This window comes from Bos grunniens, chromosome 3 (assembly GCF_055505025.1).
Source record: "Bos grunniens cultivar Pamir isolate PY7600 chromosome 3, Bosgru_T2T1.0, whole genome shotgun sequence".
Classification (NCBI taxonomy): Eukaryota; Metazoa; Chordata; class Mammalia; order Artiodactyla; family Bovidae; genus Bos; species Bos grunniens.
The window spans coordinates 10,559,390-10,577,126 of NC_141167.1; the positions used below are offsets into that span (position 1 = coordinate 10,559,390).

The 17,737-nt window shown below is 50.6% G+C and overlaps 1 protein-coding gene and 1 long non-coding RNA gene across 3 annotated transcripts in view; one reads left to right on the forward strand and one right to left on the reverse strand.

Annotated features, from left to right (window-relative positions):
• The first annotated feature begins 6,089 nt into the window (after window positions 1-6,089).
• Window positions 6,090-11,642, forward strand: LOC147374964 (uncharacterized). 2 transcript variants are annotated; one of them, XR_015155478.1, is made up of 4 exons: window positions 6,090-6,178; window positions 8,293-8,611; window positions 8,753-8,894; window positions 9,025-11,642. It is a non-coding gene; the product is annotated as an uncharacterized LOC147374964 (long non-coding RNA). The 2 variants fall into 2 exon arrangements; XR_015155477.1 differs by having other exon boundaries at window positions 6,098-6,178; window positions 8,511-8,611.
• DLGAP3 (DLG associated protein 3) overlaps window positions 6,120-17,737 on the reverse strand; it is a 62,005-nt gene continuing 50,387 nt past the window's right edge. The window contains exons 9-12 of the mRNA XM_086378256.1: window positions 9,180-9,664; window positions 8,143-8,234; window positions 7,738-7,881; window positions 6,120-7,025 (exon numbers count right to left, since the gene is read on the reverse strand). Of these exons, the coding sequence (XP_086234382.1) occupies window positions 6,807-7,025; window positions 7,738-7,881; window positions 8,143-8,234; window positions 9,180-9,664 (940 nt within the window). The 3' untranslated portion in view covers window positions 6,120-6,806. The remainder of the gene's footprint in view (window positions 7,026-7,737; window positions 7,882-8,142; window positions 8,235-9,179; window positions 9,665-17,737) is intronic.

Sequence of the window (17,737 nt, forward strand, 5' to 3'; positions counted from 1 at the left end):
TTGACCACAGGGACCTTTGCTGGCAAAGTAATATCTCTGCTTTTTAACATACTGTCTAGGTTGGTCATAACTTTCCTACCAAGGAATAAACGTCTTTTAATTTCATGGCTGCAGTCACCATCTGCAGTGATTTTGGAGCCCAAAAAAATAAAGTCAGCCACTGTTTCCACTGTTTCCCCATCTATTTGCCATGAAGTGATGGAACCAGATGCCATGATCTTAGTTTTCTGAATGTTGAGCTTTAAGCCAACTTCTTCACTCTCCTCTCATACAAATAATTAAAATACAGTAACACCTAAGTCTTACTTGGCCTGGCACCCCACTCCAGTACTCTTGCCTGGAAAATCCCATGGACAGAGGAGCCTGGTAGGCTGCAGTCCATGGGGTCGATAAGAGTCAGACACGACTGCTTGACTTCACTTCACTTTTCACTTTCATGCACTGGAGAAGGAAATGGCAACCCACTCCAGTGTTCTTACCTGGAGAATCCCAGGGACTGGGGAGCCTGGTGGGCTGCCGTCTATGGGGTCGCACAGAGTCGGACACGACTGAAGCGACTTAGCAGCAGCAGCAGCAGCAGCACCTAAGTCTTACTTGGCCCCCCAGGTGCAAGTATTCACTCCCTCCTCTGTGTCCCGACTGCACCCTGTACAGATGTTTATTTTATAGTGTATAGAAGAAGAAGAAAAAAACACCAGAGTGTAGGCTTCATAACACCCCAACTAGCTCTGCGTCACCACCCATGTGATGCAGCAGTAACACATACTAAACCCCTCCTCTTCCCCCAGTAGAGACCACTGTTTCACACCTCCATGCCCTTTATTTACACTTTTTCATCTACCTGGATTGCCCTTCCCACCTTTCTTTTCCAAAGGAGCTCTGGCTTGTTTTTCAAGCTTAAAGGACACCTTGGTAGGAAGCCTCCTAGATTGCATTATCAGGTTAGCTCCCCTTCCTGTACAATCTCAAAGATCTCAATGCTAAGTTCTGACAATGGAGGAGGAGAAAAAGGAACTGATAAAGAAAGGTGTAGGAAACCGGGGGCTTCCCTGGTGGTGCTGTGGCCAAGACTCTGTGCTCCCTATGCAGGGGGCCCAGGTTTGATCCCCGGTCAGGGAACTAGCTCCCAGATGCTGCAACTGAAAGATCCCTAAAGCCACAATGATGATCAAAGATCCCATGCTGCAACTAAGACCCAGAACAGCCAAGTAAATAAGTTTTTGAAAAAGAAATGTATAGGAAACCACTATTAGCAGAAAGTGTTCACTAATTGAATATGTAGAGAGAAGAAAGCTATGACAAACGTAGACAGCATATTAAAAAGCAGAGATATCACTTTGCCAACAAAGGTTCGTCTAGTCAAAGCTATGGTTTTTTCCAGTAGTCATGTATGTATGTAAGAGTTGGACCATGAAGAAAGCTGAGTGCTGAAGAATTGATGCTTTTGAATTGTGGTGGTGGAAATGACTCGAGAGTCCCTTGGACAGCAAGGAGATCCAACCAGTCCATCCTAAAGGAAATCAGTCCTGGTATTCATTGGAAGGACTGATGCTGAAGCTGAAACTCCCAATACTTTGGCCACCTGATATGAAGAACTGACTAATTGGAAAAGACCTTGATGCTGGGAAAGATTGAGGGCAGGAGGAGAAGGGGGTGAAAGAGGATGAGATGGTTGGATAGCACTGTTGACTCCATGGACATGAGTTTGAGCAAACTTTGGGAAATAGTGGAGGACAGAGGAACCTGGTGTGCTGAAGTTCAGGGGGTTGCAAAGAGCTGGACGTGACTTAGCGCTGAACAACAACAACAGAGAAGGGAACAGAATTGCCTATATTAACTAGCTTTCTGTCAGCCAATTAACATGTGCTAGGCATTGGGGATGCAAAAATAGCTGGGACCATCTTTTCCCTCAGGAGTTGTCTAATGTGGAAGCAGAAGGGTCTAGGAAATGTCGAGAGAGGGTGCAAAATGTGATGACAGGAGTGTGCACAAGCAGCACAGAGAAGGATCCCCAGGAAGAATCAGGGAAGATTCCCCAGAGGAACCTTGAGTCTCAAATGCTGGCGAGCAGTTCTGTTGCCTGAGAACTGAGTGGGGCTCCAGGACACAGACTTAGGAATCAGAGAGTTGTAGATTCAAATGCTGGCCCTGCTGCCTGCTAATCTCAGAAAATCTGTTCACCGAGTGTTTAAAAAAAAATGACAAAGAGACACTTTCCTGTTAGTCTAGTGGTTAAGATTTCACCTTCGGGGATGAGGTGGGAGGGGTGCCACGTGCACTTTCAATTCCTGATTGGGAGCTAAGATCCCACATGCTCTCGTTCAAAAAATCGGGAAAAAAAAAAAAAAAAAAAAACCAGAAACAACATTGTAACAAATTCAATGAAAACTTTAAAATTGGTCCACTTCCAAAAAACAAAAAAAAATCTTAATAAAAAAAAAAAATCCCTGGGTTGGGAAGATCCCCTGGAGAAGGGAAAGGCTACCCACTCCAGTACTCTGGCCTGTAGAATTCCATGTCCATGGGGTCACAAAGAATCAGACACGACTGAGCAACTTTCACACTTTCACACACTTCACTTTCAGCTCCTCCTAAGTGCTTGGTAATTGGTCACCCATATGTTTTGCTTTCACTTTATTTTTAGTGTTCCTCAAATTCAGGCCTCCTTCTGCAATGTCCTATGTCCATTTATGGCATTATTTAGTAAGCCAAAAACTTGACTGACATTTTCAAGGCCTCTTCATCTTTGCATTAGTCACCAGATCCAGTTTACGGCACGTAGGCCTCCTCAGTGTCTCTCAAATTCAACATCATCCCTTACCTGGACCACCTTGGCAACTCCTTCAGTGATCTCCCTGCCTTCCATTGTCTCCTTCAGTCCATTTCTTTCAAACACCTAAATAAAACCATGACATCTCCAGCTTACACTCATGGGTCCCTTCCAGCCACATCTCCTTTATTTCTTCTCCACCCCTGTCCTGCCTGTCACCTCTCTCAGTCTCTGCTCTTCCCATCATCTACTACACACGTACTGTTCCATGACTTTGCCCAAGTGGGTTCGTTTGCCTGAAATGAATGTCTTCCCTTTTCATCCCTGACTGCAAAACTCTTAATTCATCATGCAAGACCCAGTTCAAAAGGCCTCTCTTGCAGAAAGCTTTCCCAGACTTGCTGGCTGTTAGAGGCTCCCTCCTCTGGTCTCTTCAGCCCCCTGGGTGAATACGCCTCCCTTTGTGTATTTGTCACCCTGCTTATTTAACTTCTATGCAGAGTACATCATGAGAAACGCTGGACTGGAAGAAGCACAAGCGGGAATCAAGATTGCAGGGAGAAATATCAATAACCTCAGATATGCAGATGACACCACCCTTATGGCAGAAAGTGAAGAGGAACTCAAAAGCCTCTTGATGAAAGTGAAAGTGGAGAGTGAAAAAGTTGGCTTAAAGCTCAACATTCAGAAAATGAAGATCATGGCATCCGGTCCCATCACTTCATGGCAAATAGATGGGGAAACAGTGGAAACAGTGTCAGACTTTATTTTTCTGGGCTCCAAAATCACTGCAGATGGTGACTGCAGCCATGAAATTTTTTAAAAGACGCTTACTCCTTGGAAGGAAAGTTATGACCAATCTAGACAGCATATTCAAAAGCAGAGACATTACTTTGCCAACAAAGGTCCATCTAGTCAAGGCTATGGTTTTTCCTGTGGTCATGTATGGATGTGAGAGTTGGACTGTGAAGAAGGCTGAGCGCCGAAGAATTGATGCTTTTGAACTGTGGTGTTGGAGAAGACTCTTGAGAGTCCCTTGGACTGCAAGGAGATCCAACCAGTCCATTCTGAAGGAGATCAGCCCTGGGATTTCTTTGGAAGGAATGATGCCAAAGCTGAAACTCCAGTACTTAGGCCACCTCATGAGAGAGTTGACTCATTGGAAAAGACTCTGATGCTGGGAGGGATTGGGGGCAGGAGGGGAAGGGGACGACAGAGGATGAGACGGCTGGATGGCATCACTGACTCGATGGACTTGCGTCTGAGTGAACTCCGGGAGTTGGTGATGGACAGGGAGGCCTGGCGTGCTGCGATTCATGGGGTCGCAAACAGTCAGACACGACTGAGCAACTGAACTGAACTGAACTGTGCCATAACTTTGTGTTTATGTGACTCGCTAAGCCAGATGGGAGCAACTCAGGGACTGGATCTAATCCTTCACATGCCCATGGAGCCCAGCACAACAACCTGGGCCACAACACCCTAAGGAGACTCCCCCCATCAGCCCCTCCATCGGCCCCACACAGGGAGATTTTAGACACCACGTCTGCAGTGGGAGCCTGCACAGTCTCAGATGCTGCCTGTCCTCTGCCATCACTCCCATATACCTCTTGGTCCCAGCAAGCCTGGTCTAGTTTCTGGGAAAACATGCAGACTCATAAAAAGCTGTATAATGTAGAGGGTTAAACTTAGACTCAGCCATTTCCTGGCTTCATGATTTGGGGTAAGTTGTTAAACCTCTCCAAGCCTCAGTTTTTTCATCTGTAAATTGGAGTTGATAACAACACCTGCCTCATATGATTGCTTTGAGTGTTGTCTAGTTCAAACTTCACCCAGGTCCCCACTTTCGAACCTCAGGATGATAAAGTCACTCAGCCAATGTCTCTCTTGGCAAGTCTGGGGTTAACAGACTTATGAGCAGTCCTAGATGAAACTTGAGAGAGTCAAACAATTTTAGTGTTCCCAAACCTGGCCAGCATCAGAATCACCTCATTTATCAAAAACTTATCCAAGGGCAAAGATTCTGTTCACTTTGTCTTGCACAGGAGCCCTCTTCACCTCCCAGTGTATAGAGGACCTCTTGCTTTTCAGGTGGTCTTCCAAACCAGCCTGTAAAATATCTGCTCATGTCACTCTCCTGTTCAAAACCCTTCCGTGGCTCCCCATGGCCCTCAGGACCCAGGCCCACCTTCCTCAAATTGACCCAAAAGCCCAGCATGATCAAGCCTCTGCACTCCCAATGCCTCTTTCTCCTCCAGGCTTCTGCAGAGATGTTCTCTGATCTTGTATGTTCTTCAGAGCCCTCTTTCAGGGGCTAATACCTAGTCATCTCTCCAGCACTCATCCTTATAATGTAACTGCATGCTTACTTATCTATTTTTCCCATACAGCTGCTAGCACCACAAGAGTAGAAACTTGTTCAGGACTATCTTCCCAGTGATGGACAGGGCCAACCATGGTTCTTGATAAATACTTGCTGAATAAATGAATGAGAACTGGCTAGTCCAGAGTGACCCAGAAGAGCAGGCAACCCCTTGGGAAAGTTCTTCCTCCTGTCTCAAGGTGACATGTCAACCTGAGGACTGTAAGGAAGACATGGTGGGTAGGAGCTGCCAGTTTTTTCTGGGCTCAAAAGGCTGTAGAGCTAAAAGCTCAGGATTGACATTGGACAGACTTGGATCTACACTCTTAGCTCTGCCTGTGACTTTGGCCTGAACACTTGACCTCTCCTGAGCTTCAGCTTTCTCATCTGTTAGAAGATTGAGCTACATTCATGTAAAGCACTCACATCTTGCCTGACCCACAGCAAGCATCCGATAAACATTAGGTTGGGGATGCCACTTAGCTTCCCAGGAAAGTTCTGTTCTCTTTTGCTTCCCATCAATGTGCCCATGCACTGGAGGCATCAGAAAATGTGACAGCGCAGAACTTAACAGTTTTCCGGAGCACAGAGAACACTGGCTTTTTAGGGGAAAGAACACCAATATTTGTTCATATCGAAGAACAGCAGCCCTCACTGTTTATGAAGCACATGCTTCCCTCTGGGGCGGGGTGGAGGTGGGGGCACGGGGAAGGGGGTTAGGAAGCCCAGGGAATTGGAAGGCATAAAGGAAACCAGATTGAACTAGAAGGAGGTGAAAGACTGGCCTTTCCACCCCCACCCCGGCCCCTCTAGGAGGGTCCTTCTGTCGCCACCAGGGGGCCAAAGCCCCTTTCCCCCAGCTGGCCCACGAAACCCTGCTCTCCCCAGATCAAGAATGTGGGCTCGGGCCTTCCCACCCCGCTCCCTGGCTCCCCCACGCACGCACGCGCAGAAGTGGCTTCTTCTGGAGAGAGCAGCTGGCTCAAGTGCAGTTCTGCCGTTTTATTTTTCCTGGGATACTCAAGGGGATGTGGGAACAGCCACAGGTGTGGTGAGGGGAAGCCCCCATCTCCCCTCCCCAGCAGCTGGGGAAAGGGGAGCGGCCCAGGCGCCCTGGTCCTGGGTTGGTCCAGCCACTGTGGTCCCTGGGCCCGGTGGGCTGAGGGCTCAGGGGAGAGCCCCCGGGAGGGTGGGGCGGGCTCCTAGGCGGGGTTCGGGATTCTTCATAAAAAGCCACGAAGCTTGATTTCCCCACGAAGCCCAGCCCCGCGGGGTGGGGAGGGGGGTGTGGGGTGGGGAGAAGGGGGACGCAGAGCCCAGATGGGGGACCCGGCCCGGCCTGGCCCGTCGGGGGTGGGGTGGGGGAGTAATGGCAGAGATGGTGCCCGTGGGGAGCAGGTGGGGACGAAGCGTCGGACCTCGAGGAAGAGGGGTCCCGGTGGGGGCACAGGGCGGAGAGGCACGGCCCCCAGCCCAGCCCGGGCGCCTTCGCGTGGGGTCAGGAAGGTAAAAAACCCACGAGCGCGTGACGGGCAGCAGGGGCCGGGGCGTGCGGTGCCGGCGGGGCGGGCGCACGGGGCGGCCCGCGTTCACAGTGACCTCGACGCTGGGTGTACAGTACGGGTAGAAAACCGCGGGCCCGGGCCCGGGCCCGGGCTGGGCGGGCCGGGCCGGTCACAGCCTGGTCTGGGCCTCGGGGATGTAGATCTCGATGCTGTCGGCGCTCTCGGTGGCCGAGCTGTGGCGGAAGGAGGCGGCGCGCTTGGCCGCCAGGAGCCGCTTGCGCGCTTCCTGCCGCTGCCGGTCCACCGAGTCCAGGGAGCGCTCCTTCACCGGCACACCCCGGCCCCGCGAGGGCTTCTTTGGTATCGGCGGAGGGACCTTCTTCTCCTCCTGCCGGCAGAGGAGCGGCGCTTAGTTTGGGGGCGGGGTCCCGGCCGACTCCCCACCTCGCTCCCCCTCGGCCCCGAGGAGTTCACAGCGCACACCTCTAACTCGTGAGCCAGGCTCTCGAGAGCGCGTGCGGGCCCCCCCACCCCGAAGCCCCAGGGGTGCTTGTTCTGCCAAGGTCAAACTCACATTTTTCATCTTTTAAAAAAGGTGGACTCGTGCGCCCCCTGGTGAAACCGTTTTCGACCTCTCGCATCTGAGAGAGAAGGTTGGCTCCCTCTTGGGGAGTGGATGCTCTCCCTCCAGACCCAGGGGGTAGTGCAGCGCCCCTGACCCGGGCTAGGCAATGCGGGTCACATTCCAAGCTGTTGGGCCCCATCTCTATGAAGGTCTAGTGAGATGAGGGCTGAAGGTCCCCCCACCGTGCCTAGAGCCAAGCTGAGGGCAGTCTGCCATTCTGGCTCCCTCAAACTACAGCCGCAGCCACCAAAGAAAGGGGTTCTTGCAGCTCAGGCAGTGATGAGATGGTTCTTGCCTTGGAGCCAAGCAAAGGGCAGTGACCCAGAGGGTGGTCGTAGAGGGTCCCCATCACCTGTCCAGGTCTGCCTTGGCTACCCAGGGTCTCTTCTCCTGCCCTCCTCTCCCCCGCCCACACTCTCTGGGGAAGGGCATTTCCCAGGCTCTGCACTCTTGGCTTGAAGGGACCTCCCCCCACCTTAGGCTCCAGGAGTTTCCAGCTGTTGGCCTTGAGTTGCTGTAGCTCCAGGAACTTGAGGGTCACATCCTCGATAGAGAGCTGCAGGAGGTCCCAGAAACCCGCCAGGTCCTGGAAGGTGGGCACAGGGAACGCAGTGGGGTCCTGCAGTGGAAGGAGTCAGAGGGGAGGCAGCCAGTCAGAGAGGCCTGAGCCCCAGCCGGAACCTGAGAAAGCCCCACCCCACCCTCATTGTCCAGTTCAATCTGGGAGAGTGGAGTGGGGACCAGGAGGCAGGGAGACAAGAAAGAGCCCAGACCTCTCCATCATGGGCACAAACACCTGTGCTCACTTCCAGGCAGCCACACGCTCTGGGCATCTACCAGGCACACACACCTGGTGGGCTCTATGCCCATGAGCACTCACCATGCTTTGCTGACACAGCCGGAAGAACTGCTGAACCTTTTGGGACAGGAGAAGTTGTGTGCTGCCCACGGCACTGCGGATTTTCTCCAGGACTGGAGAGCAAAAGGAGATGGGGGAGGGGAATGATGCCTCTCCTTCCTCTGCCTCCAGGAAGTCTGCATGGGATGACTCTGACCCCTCTTGTTATCTGGCACCATCCATCCGTCTCCTCCGGCCCCTCTCCATCCCATATGCTCAAGATACTAACAAGCAATTCCTGCCCCACTTCACCAAGAAGACTGACTCCCCAGACACTGATGTTTCTTCCATCATATGATCTACATTTCTTGACTGGTTATCCTCCTGTGTCCTCTTCCCTCCCATGTCAGAGGACAGATGGAAATCAGCACCAGTCCAGTCCTACAGCCTTAGCCAGCCAGGCACTAGCTCAGTGATGCCTCGCTGGCAGAACTTCGTCACCCATCAGCAGGTGAGTCCTTGGTTCACTGAGAATTACCAAAGAATGAATTACCAAATTACCAAACGTCCCCGACTCATCTTCTAGTCACAATCCTATCAGCTTGAGGGTTCGGCAGTAAACCGTTGTCTCCCCTCACACTGGACCTGGCAGGCACCTCTGGCAGGACCATGTCTTCCTGGCTGAGTCTCCTTCTCCCAGGCCGCAGACAAGAGCTGACCCGCACACCGCCTCCCCCTCTGCCTGAAGTCCTGCTCTCACACCTGGATCAGACCTGGATTCCCAGCCAGTCCAGGTAGGAACAGGGGCTCCTGGAATCTCCATGGCCTTGGGCTGGTAGCGATCCTAGAAAGCCCAGCCCTTTCACCCGCTCACTTTCCCCAGTCCTAGCTCTGGCCTCTGAAGCTGCTTGCGCTTCCTTCCAGGAGCTCCCGGCATGCTGCCAGTGGGAGCCACCAAGGCCTTGGGTCACGCCGCCAAACAGAAAGGCACAGTCACGCCCAAGGTCCTCTCCTATCCCACCGCATTCCCAGCCACCGCCAGCCCCCGTGCCTCCGGCGCACAGAGTCCCCGCACTCACTCTCCTCCGGCAGCTCATAGTCCTCCGCCTCGCGCTCCATCTGCTGGCACCAGTGCTCCAGCTTCTCCACCTCCGCCCTCAGCATCTTGATGAACCACTCGCCATCCCGTGGGCAGGGGGACGTGCGGCCCGAGTCCGGGAGGCTACGTGAGCCGCGCTCCATCCAGGAGTCGCGGCGCCCGGACCCGGGGCCAGGGGTAGGGGCAGGGGCAGGGCCGGGCGACCCATCGGTGGCCGGCGGCTCGTACGGCAGTGGGTAGCCCTCGCGGTAGGCCCACTGGCCCTGCGTGTGGACCGTGCGGAAGACTGAGTAGGTGGGGGCCCGAGGCCCGGGCTGGGGCTCAGAGGCGTGCCTCTGGAAGGAGCGTCCGAACTGCAGGGCCTTGTCTTCTGTGGCCACGGTGGCCAGGCCGGCCAGGCCCTCTAGCTCCAGGTCAGCCTGCACGCCGGCTGTCACACTGTTAGAGCGTTTGAACCTCGCCCGCCTGGTGAGAGAGGAGGCGGTCATCTCTGCCCCTGCCCAGTCTCACCCCAGCCTCACCTGCACCCCAGGCCAAAAGGGATGAGACAGGAAACCTACAAAGTGATGGACAGTCATCCACCACCTTTAAATGGATCAGTCTTTGCCACCAGTGAGCACATAATATACCTACCTGAGGCACCGGTTCTGGACAGGGGTGATGGTCAAAACATTAAACCACACATACTCGATGGGCAGAGCAGAGGCTGGCATATACCCATCAGACAGACAAAGCCAAAGTGCTAGGGCGTCATCCTGCAGAAGCTGGGTTGAGGGGTGGACCAGAGGGGCCCCAGGAGGGTCCAGGGTGGTGGCTCTTCGCCACAAGCACAGAAGTATTTCAGCATTTTAACACTGTGTCTTTGCTAATTTATACCAGCTGTATGGGTATGTCCTTAGCTCTATGGAGAGACAAATCAGCTATGGCCCAGAGAGGCCCACGGTCACCCAGCTGCGAAACAGCAGAGCCAGAATGTGGACACAGGGCTGCCACGCACCACAGCCCAAGAACTCCCCACCACACCAGCTGCTAGAACATCAGGAAGAACTGTCTTAGAGCAGTTGGGGGAAGGGGGGTGGGCTTCAGCTGGGAGGACTTCTCCTCTAGGGATCCCATGGCTCAGCACAGAGCCTGGCCAGACAGTCAGCCAGTGCCAAGACAGCTGAATTAAGTTGTTGACAGGAATGACACAGGGCCTGGAAATTTCTTGTCTTTGAGTTAATAATATGCAAATCTTATGCAAAACAGAGTCAATTGGCCTTGTTCTGCCCCCCGCACCCCGCCACCTGACTGAGTTCAGTCAGAGTGAGGGCTCTTTTCTATGAAGAAGTCACTACTCCCGAGGGGCATGAGGTTGGGGTCAGACAACACTTAAAGTGAGAGTCAGGAGATGCAGGGGTGGCAGGGAGAGATGAATAGAAGTTTGCGGTCTGGAAATTCAAGGAGCAGGCAAGAAAAGCCCATGTGTCCTAAGCTACCTCCACTCTCATGGTCAGAAGAAAAAGGGGGTTGGGAGCTAGGTTTAGGGGCTCCTCCAGCTTCCTGGGAGACTCCCACAACCCCCACAACTTCAGCCTTCCTCTTGCTGCCCAGGCCTTCTTTCCCTGCCTGCTTCCCTCCAGCTGGCGGGCTGCCTGCTGGGAGCCTGTTGCCATAGAAACCAGGCCCGGAAGGATGCAGCAGGACCCAGGAAAGAGAGATGCACTCATGTGCAGTCTCCAACCAGCCCTATGTCCCAACCCCCACCGAGAGAGAGAGAAAGCAAGAACATATCCACATTGCGTCCTGCATGGTCTTCACCTTGCTGCCTGCCCTGTCTTGCCCTGATCAGGATTTCCATCGTTCTTACCTTGACTACTGGATCAGCCTCCTTTTAGACACCACTGCCTCCACTCAGTATAGCAGAGAAGAGCACAGGAATAGAAGGCAGACCTGAGTTCTAATGCTGGCCTTGATGCTATGTGCCTTTGGGAAGTCACTCACCTTCCACCTGGACCATCTAGTACATATATATATATATATATATGTGTGTGTGTGTGTGTGTGTGTGTAAAATACATTATATGGTATATATGAATATATATTACATACAAACACACACACATATATGATATAAAATGATATGAATGGACCAGTACCATTGTCAAGGTACCTCGTTTCTCTAAAATTATACTTTGCAGGTGGGGGATGAGTGTAATAGGTGAGGGAGATTAAGAGGGACAAACTTCCAGCTACAAAATATTATAAATAACTCACAGGGGTGAAATGTGCAGCATGAATAATATAGTCAATACTACTGTAGTAACTTTATATGGTGACAGATGGTAACTAGACTTATCGTGGTGACCACTGCAATATATATTATATATATATATATATATATATATATATATATATAGTGTATGGAAATACTGAATTTTTAAATAAAATTATAATTTTAAAAATTATGTCTTATACAACTATACCTATGCATATTTTAGGATCTGGGGCCCAACCTTCCCTCACCAATCCACCCAGGACTAGAGTAGTCTTTCTTTCTTTCTTTAATACTTATTTACTTATTTAGCTGTGCTGTGTCTTAGTCAAGGCACAAGGGATCTTTATTCTGCAGTGCAGGATCTTTAGTTGTGGCATGAGAACTCAGTTGCAGCATGTGGGATCTAATAATAGTTCCCTGACCAGGGATCAAACCTGGGCCCCTGGCATGGGGAGCGCAGAGTCTTAGCCACTGGATCACCAGGGAAGTCCCTGGAGTAGTCTTTCTGAAGCTGACCTCTGCCCAACTCATTCCCCTGCTCAAAACCCTTCATTGCTCCCCACTGCCACCAAGATAGAGTCCAGGCTTCCTGTGCTGATGTTTACTCTGGATGCAGTTCCCTCTGATTTCATCCAGCTTGCACCCTCTTTGCTCCCCGAGTAGATTCTCGTGGCCCTGACTTTAGCCTCTGCGCTTGCTATTCCCTCACTTGAAAGGGCCTTCCTCCTCCCCACCGCCTGTTGGTTCCCTGCTCAAGTGCCCTCTTCTGTGAGCCTTCCCTACACCATCCTCAGAACATGTCTCTCTCAGCGGTCTTCTTGCACACGGAGGCAATCCCACTCTTTAGGGCTGAAACGGCACCCACTCCAGTGTTCTTGCCTGGAGAATCCCAGGGACGGGGGAGCCTGCTGGGCTGCCGTCCATGGGGTCGCACAGAGTCGGACACGACTGAAGCGACTTAGCAGCAGCAGCAGCAGCAGGTGGCTCAGTGGGTAAAGAATCCTCCTGCTGAGCAGGAGACACAGGTTCCATCCCTGGGTCAGGAAAATCCCCTGGAGAAAGGCATGGTAACTCACTTCAGTATTCTTGCCTGGGGAATCCCATGAACAGAGGAGCCTGCTGGGCTACAATCCATAGAGTGGCAAAGAGTCAGACATGACTGAGCACTCATGCATGCCACTGTTTGGTTACATTTTTCTGTTTCTGGTGAGAGTTTTGTGTGTCTAACTGAACTGTTAGGATGCCCTTTGGCTTCCTTTGAATATTTTTGTGCTTTGAGCTCCAGTTAGTGTCTGGCTCCTTCAGTGCTCCAGCAATTGCAAACCACGCTGGGAAAGGTGGGGCTTGCCCCAGTAAATACATTAGTGAAGATATGCCTTCCCTATTTGCTTTCCTGTTACCCCCACGAAGCATGGACCTGTCCTTCAGTATCCCTGGGTCTGTGCCTTTCACTATCCTCTGAGAGGTCCTGAGAAGATCACTCTCTGTCTTGATGGAAATAGGCCACATAGTCTGGAACTTCAGAAGCCTGAGTGCTCCAGGCTTCATGGTTCTCAAATCAGTACCTCAAGGAGCTCTCTCATCGTGTCTACTTGAAGGAAGACCAAAGAAATTGAGGAGCTTATAGGATTACTGGAAACACAATCTTTACCAACACTTCCAGCCAGGAGCCAGAGATTTGCACAGCGCAAGCAGGAACTGGTCATCCTTGAGCAAGTGGCACTTACAACTAGCAATGTAGGACTTCCCTGGGGGTCCGATGGTTAAGAATTTGCCTGCAGGGCAGGTGTTTGATCGCTGGTCCAGAAAGATTCCGCAGGCCGTGGGGTAACTAAGCCCACGCACCACAACTACTGAGCCTGGGTGCCTAGAACCTGTGCTCCGAAACAAGAGAAGTCACCGCGATGAGAACCGCGGGCACACCAACCAGAGAGCAGCCCCCGCTTGCCGCAACTAGAGAAAACCTGCCCGCAGCAACAAGACCCAGCACAGCCAAAAATAAATAAATGATTTTAAAAATAAATAAAACTAGCAATGTGGGATAAGATTACCCAAGAAAAGAGCAATGGAACAAAGATGCAAAGGCATTTCAGGGGCTGGTAGAGACAGTGTAGCCCCAGATGTGTCTAAGCCAGAGAGGAAAAGGAAGAAAATCAAGAGAAAGTCACCTAAAAGCAGAAAGGAGACCAAAAAAGTGGGGAGTCCCCCCAAAAAAGGGTCTCAAGAGGGAATGAGCAGCCAACTGGAAAATGCAACCAACTGAGAATGAAATTAGGAGAAGGCGATGGCACCCACTCCAGTGCTCCTGCCCGGAAAATCCATGGATGGAGGAGCCTGGTGGGCTGCAGTCCATGGGGTCGAAAAGAATCGGACACGACTGAGCAACTTCACTTTCACTTTACACTTTCATGCATTGGAGAAGGAAATGGCAACCCACTCCAGTGTTCTTGCCTGGAGAATCCCAGGGACGGGGAAGCCTGGTCGGCTGCCATCTATGGGGTCGCACAGAGTCGGACACGACTGAAGCGACTTAGCAGCAGCAGCAGCAGAGAAGGAAAGGTGTCCACCAACTTGGCAACATGGAAGCCACTTGTGATCAGGGCAAGAGCCAGTTTGGTGGAGTATGAGCAAGATGCAGAGGCAGGGGGCTGTGAGAAGGAGTGTGTGCCTGAGTGCTCAGTCGTGTCCGACTCTTTTCGACCCTATGGACTGTATGTAGCCCGCCAGGCTCCTCTGTCCCTGGGATTCCCCAGGCAGGAGGTGGAGAACACCAGGCAAGACAATGGGCTTCCCCGGTGGCTCAGCGGTAAAGAATCTGTCTGCAATTCAGGAGACACGGGTTCCATCCCCAGGTCAGGAGGATCCCCTGGAGAAGGACATGGTAACCCGCTCCAGTATTCTTGCCTGGGAAATCCCATGGACAGAAGAGCCCGGTGGGCTACAGTCCATGGGGTCTCAAAGAGTCAGACAGGACTTAGCGACTGAACCACCACCACCAGGCAAGACAACTCTTCCAAAGAGCCTGGTAGAGAAGGGAGGAAGAGAGAAGGCAAAGTACTTTTAAGGAAGGGATAATATGATTATCTGGCAATTATATCTCAATAGGACTGGGAGGAGGGACATTTTATTAAGGATGGTTCTCACATGCTATATCTCTAAGGGGCAGGGAGAATAATGGCCCTCCAAAGAAGTCCATGTCCCAATCCCCACAACCTGTGAATAGGTTACCTTCCACAGCAAAAAAAGACTTTGCAGAAATGACCACATCAAGGATCTTGAGATCCTGCACTCTCCAGTTGTGTACATTTTAGTCAAAAGAGTCCTTATAAGTGAAAGAGGGGAGCAGGAAAGTCAGCATCAGAGAAGGCAATGGGGCAACAGGATCAAGGCTGGAATGATATCATGTGAGGACTCTGCCCGCCACTGTTGGCTCTGAAACCAGAAATGGGCTACAAGCCAAGGAACGCAGACAGCCTCTCTAAACTGGAAAAGGTGACAAAATGGAGGCTTGCCAGAGACTCCAGAAGGGATCAGTCCTGCCAACACCTTGATTTTAGCCCATTGAAACCCAGTTCAGACTTCCAACCTCTAGAAATGTAAAATCATAAATATGGATTATTAGATGCTGCTAAATTTGTGACTATATATCCTGTCAGCAATAGGTAACAATGCAATTTGTAAAGAGAAGTCAACTGAAGCTAGAGAATAGAAAGGCAGTAATCCAAGGACCAGATATGAGGGGAATAAATAAAAACGAATATCCTCTGAGTAGTTAGCATGTGCTAGAGCACTTTATATGCTTTAATCAATATGCTCAATCATCACATTAGTATCAACCCTACTTACAGGTGAGAAAAATAAGACTTAGAGAAGCTAGGTGACTTCCTGAGACCTGGTAGTATCAATTTAGGGCAGTCTGTCCACAGCGGCCAACTCTTAAACCATGACACTCCACTGCTTTCCTAGGATTGAGGGAGAGGGGCAGCCTTAACCAGAAAGGCAGATACCTCAAGCCCTGAGACCAGACTGTTGGAGAAGGCAAGGGAAGAGATGCAAGCTAGAGGTTGGTCCAGAAGTGGAAAGAGATCCCACCAGATGACCTCAATTGTTACAATAAAATACGCAGGGACGGGACTTCACTGGAGGTCCAGTGGTTAAGACTCCATGCTTTAACTACAGGTGGCACAGGTTTGACCCCTGGTCAGGGAACTAAGATCCCACTTGCCACAAGGCATGGCCAAAAAATAAAATATAAATTAAAAAAATAATAAAGTAAGCAGGGCAGTTGTCTGCTGGAGATTAGGGGGTAAGGAGGCTGGGAGAGGAAATGAGAATGAACAGCTTTTGGGGATGCAGGCTAGCAGAGTGGTTAAGCATGTATGCTCTGGAGCCACACGGCCTAGGTCCAAAGCCCAGCTCTATGGTTTGTGCCTCAGTTTCCTTATCTGTAAATGAGAACGATAACAGTACCTATTCACAGGAGTGTTACGATAAATCTAAAAAATTTAACAGCACCTGGCCTGCCCATTGCAAATGTTAGCTATTATATGGTAAGGCAGGAAGGCTTGTAGCTTGCACTTAAAAGAAAGGGAGGTGGACAAATAAAATAATGGGAGTGTAGCACTGAGAACCCAGCAAGACCATTGTAGTTACTGATTATCATGATTGCTTTTGATCATTTCCATCTGTTCTCCCACAGCACTCTGAATAAAACCTCTTTTATACTCCATATCACACTGCATTATAGTTGTGTATTTGTATATCTGTCTCCCTTATTCAATCGGACAGTTCCTCAAATAAACGTTGCTTGAGTGGTAGGTTGGTTGGTTTGTTGGTTGGAAGGAAGGATGGCAGAGACTACGAATCACCCTTCAACATCCATTGCCCTTCTCCCTTAATTATAGAATCCCACAGTTTTAAGTTAGACACATGGCCACTTCAAATAAAGATTCTTTTACCAATTCCCCTTGCAGCCAGGTGCAGCATGTGGTTAAGTTGTAGCTCAGGGGATATAAGCAGAAGTAGAATGTGCAACTTTCAGAAAATGTTCCTAAAGGGAAAGGGTATGCCCTTCTTTGTTCCTTTCTCCTCCCTGCTGCCCAGAATGCAGACATGATGGCTGGACCCCAAACAGCCATTTTGGAACATGAGATGGAAGCCAAGTACTGAGGATGGAGAAGCAATAAGGTAAAAGAAGACTGGGCCCTGACACCGTGTAGCACCCACTAGCCCCCAACTGACTCTCTGGACTTCCAGGCAAGAGAGAAATAAACTTCTGTCATATTTGAGTCACTGTCATTTAGGGATTTTCTATAGCTCACAGCCAAACCTAATTGTAACTCTAACAGATCCATTTTCAGGGCACTGAAGTGCGGGGCTTATGCCCCTATTTAGTTCTGGATCTGGCAGTATTTGCTGCAGTCTTCACCAACAGCTGCAAACACAGGATAGAAATTGGCTTCAGTTATGAATCACCATTAATTCATAACAATGCCTTTCACAATATTTTCTCCCCAAGCCTTTTAACACGGTTGAGGAGGCCTTCTCCCCTCAAGTCCTTTAGAATGACAATGTCACATTCCTGATGCTTCTGGAAGCTGTCATCATGGTTACTTCTGGAAGATGTTTCTACTGTGATTCTCTAAGGGATAACAAAAGGCTCTGGGAAGAAACTGGCTTATCCCACGAGATGCATTGTCCAAGGAATGCTCAACTTTCTAGGAGTTATCAAGTGGTTTTGCTAGGAGTATTTGGCAGCAGACTGGCAGGGGTGGGAGGGAAAATGGGCCTGGAGATTTCAGCAAGGCTCAGCCATTGTACCAGCTCCCTCTCTGAGAAAGCATCCAAGAGCTTAAGCATATAATCAATCAGGGATCCCTGAGTCCACCATCCCTAGCCTGGGGGCTGTCTCCCGACCTCCACCCAAGTGGGGCTAGGATGGGAGACTGAGAATCATGACCATCTTGGAGTTGACAGCAGAGGACTAGAGGTGGTGTCCACCCCCCAGTCTTGTGGCCAGTCAGCAACTCACTGCTTTTGCAGGACTGCTCTTGGAATATAACATCATGAAGATGGATGCATCCTGTTCTTTCAGCACATTCCCTTCACAAGTCGCAGTGCCAGAAATGACCATGATACTAAGAAAGGGGTGGACTTCCTGCACAGAGTTCGCCAGGTATCCCTAAGTGGGCATTTGGATCTAAGCAGGGTTGTCAGATAAAATACTACAGGACTCTCAGTTAAATTTTAATTTCAAATAAATAACAGCTAATTTTTTAGTAT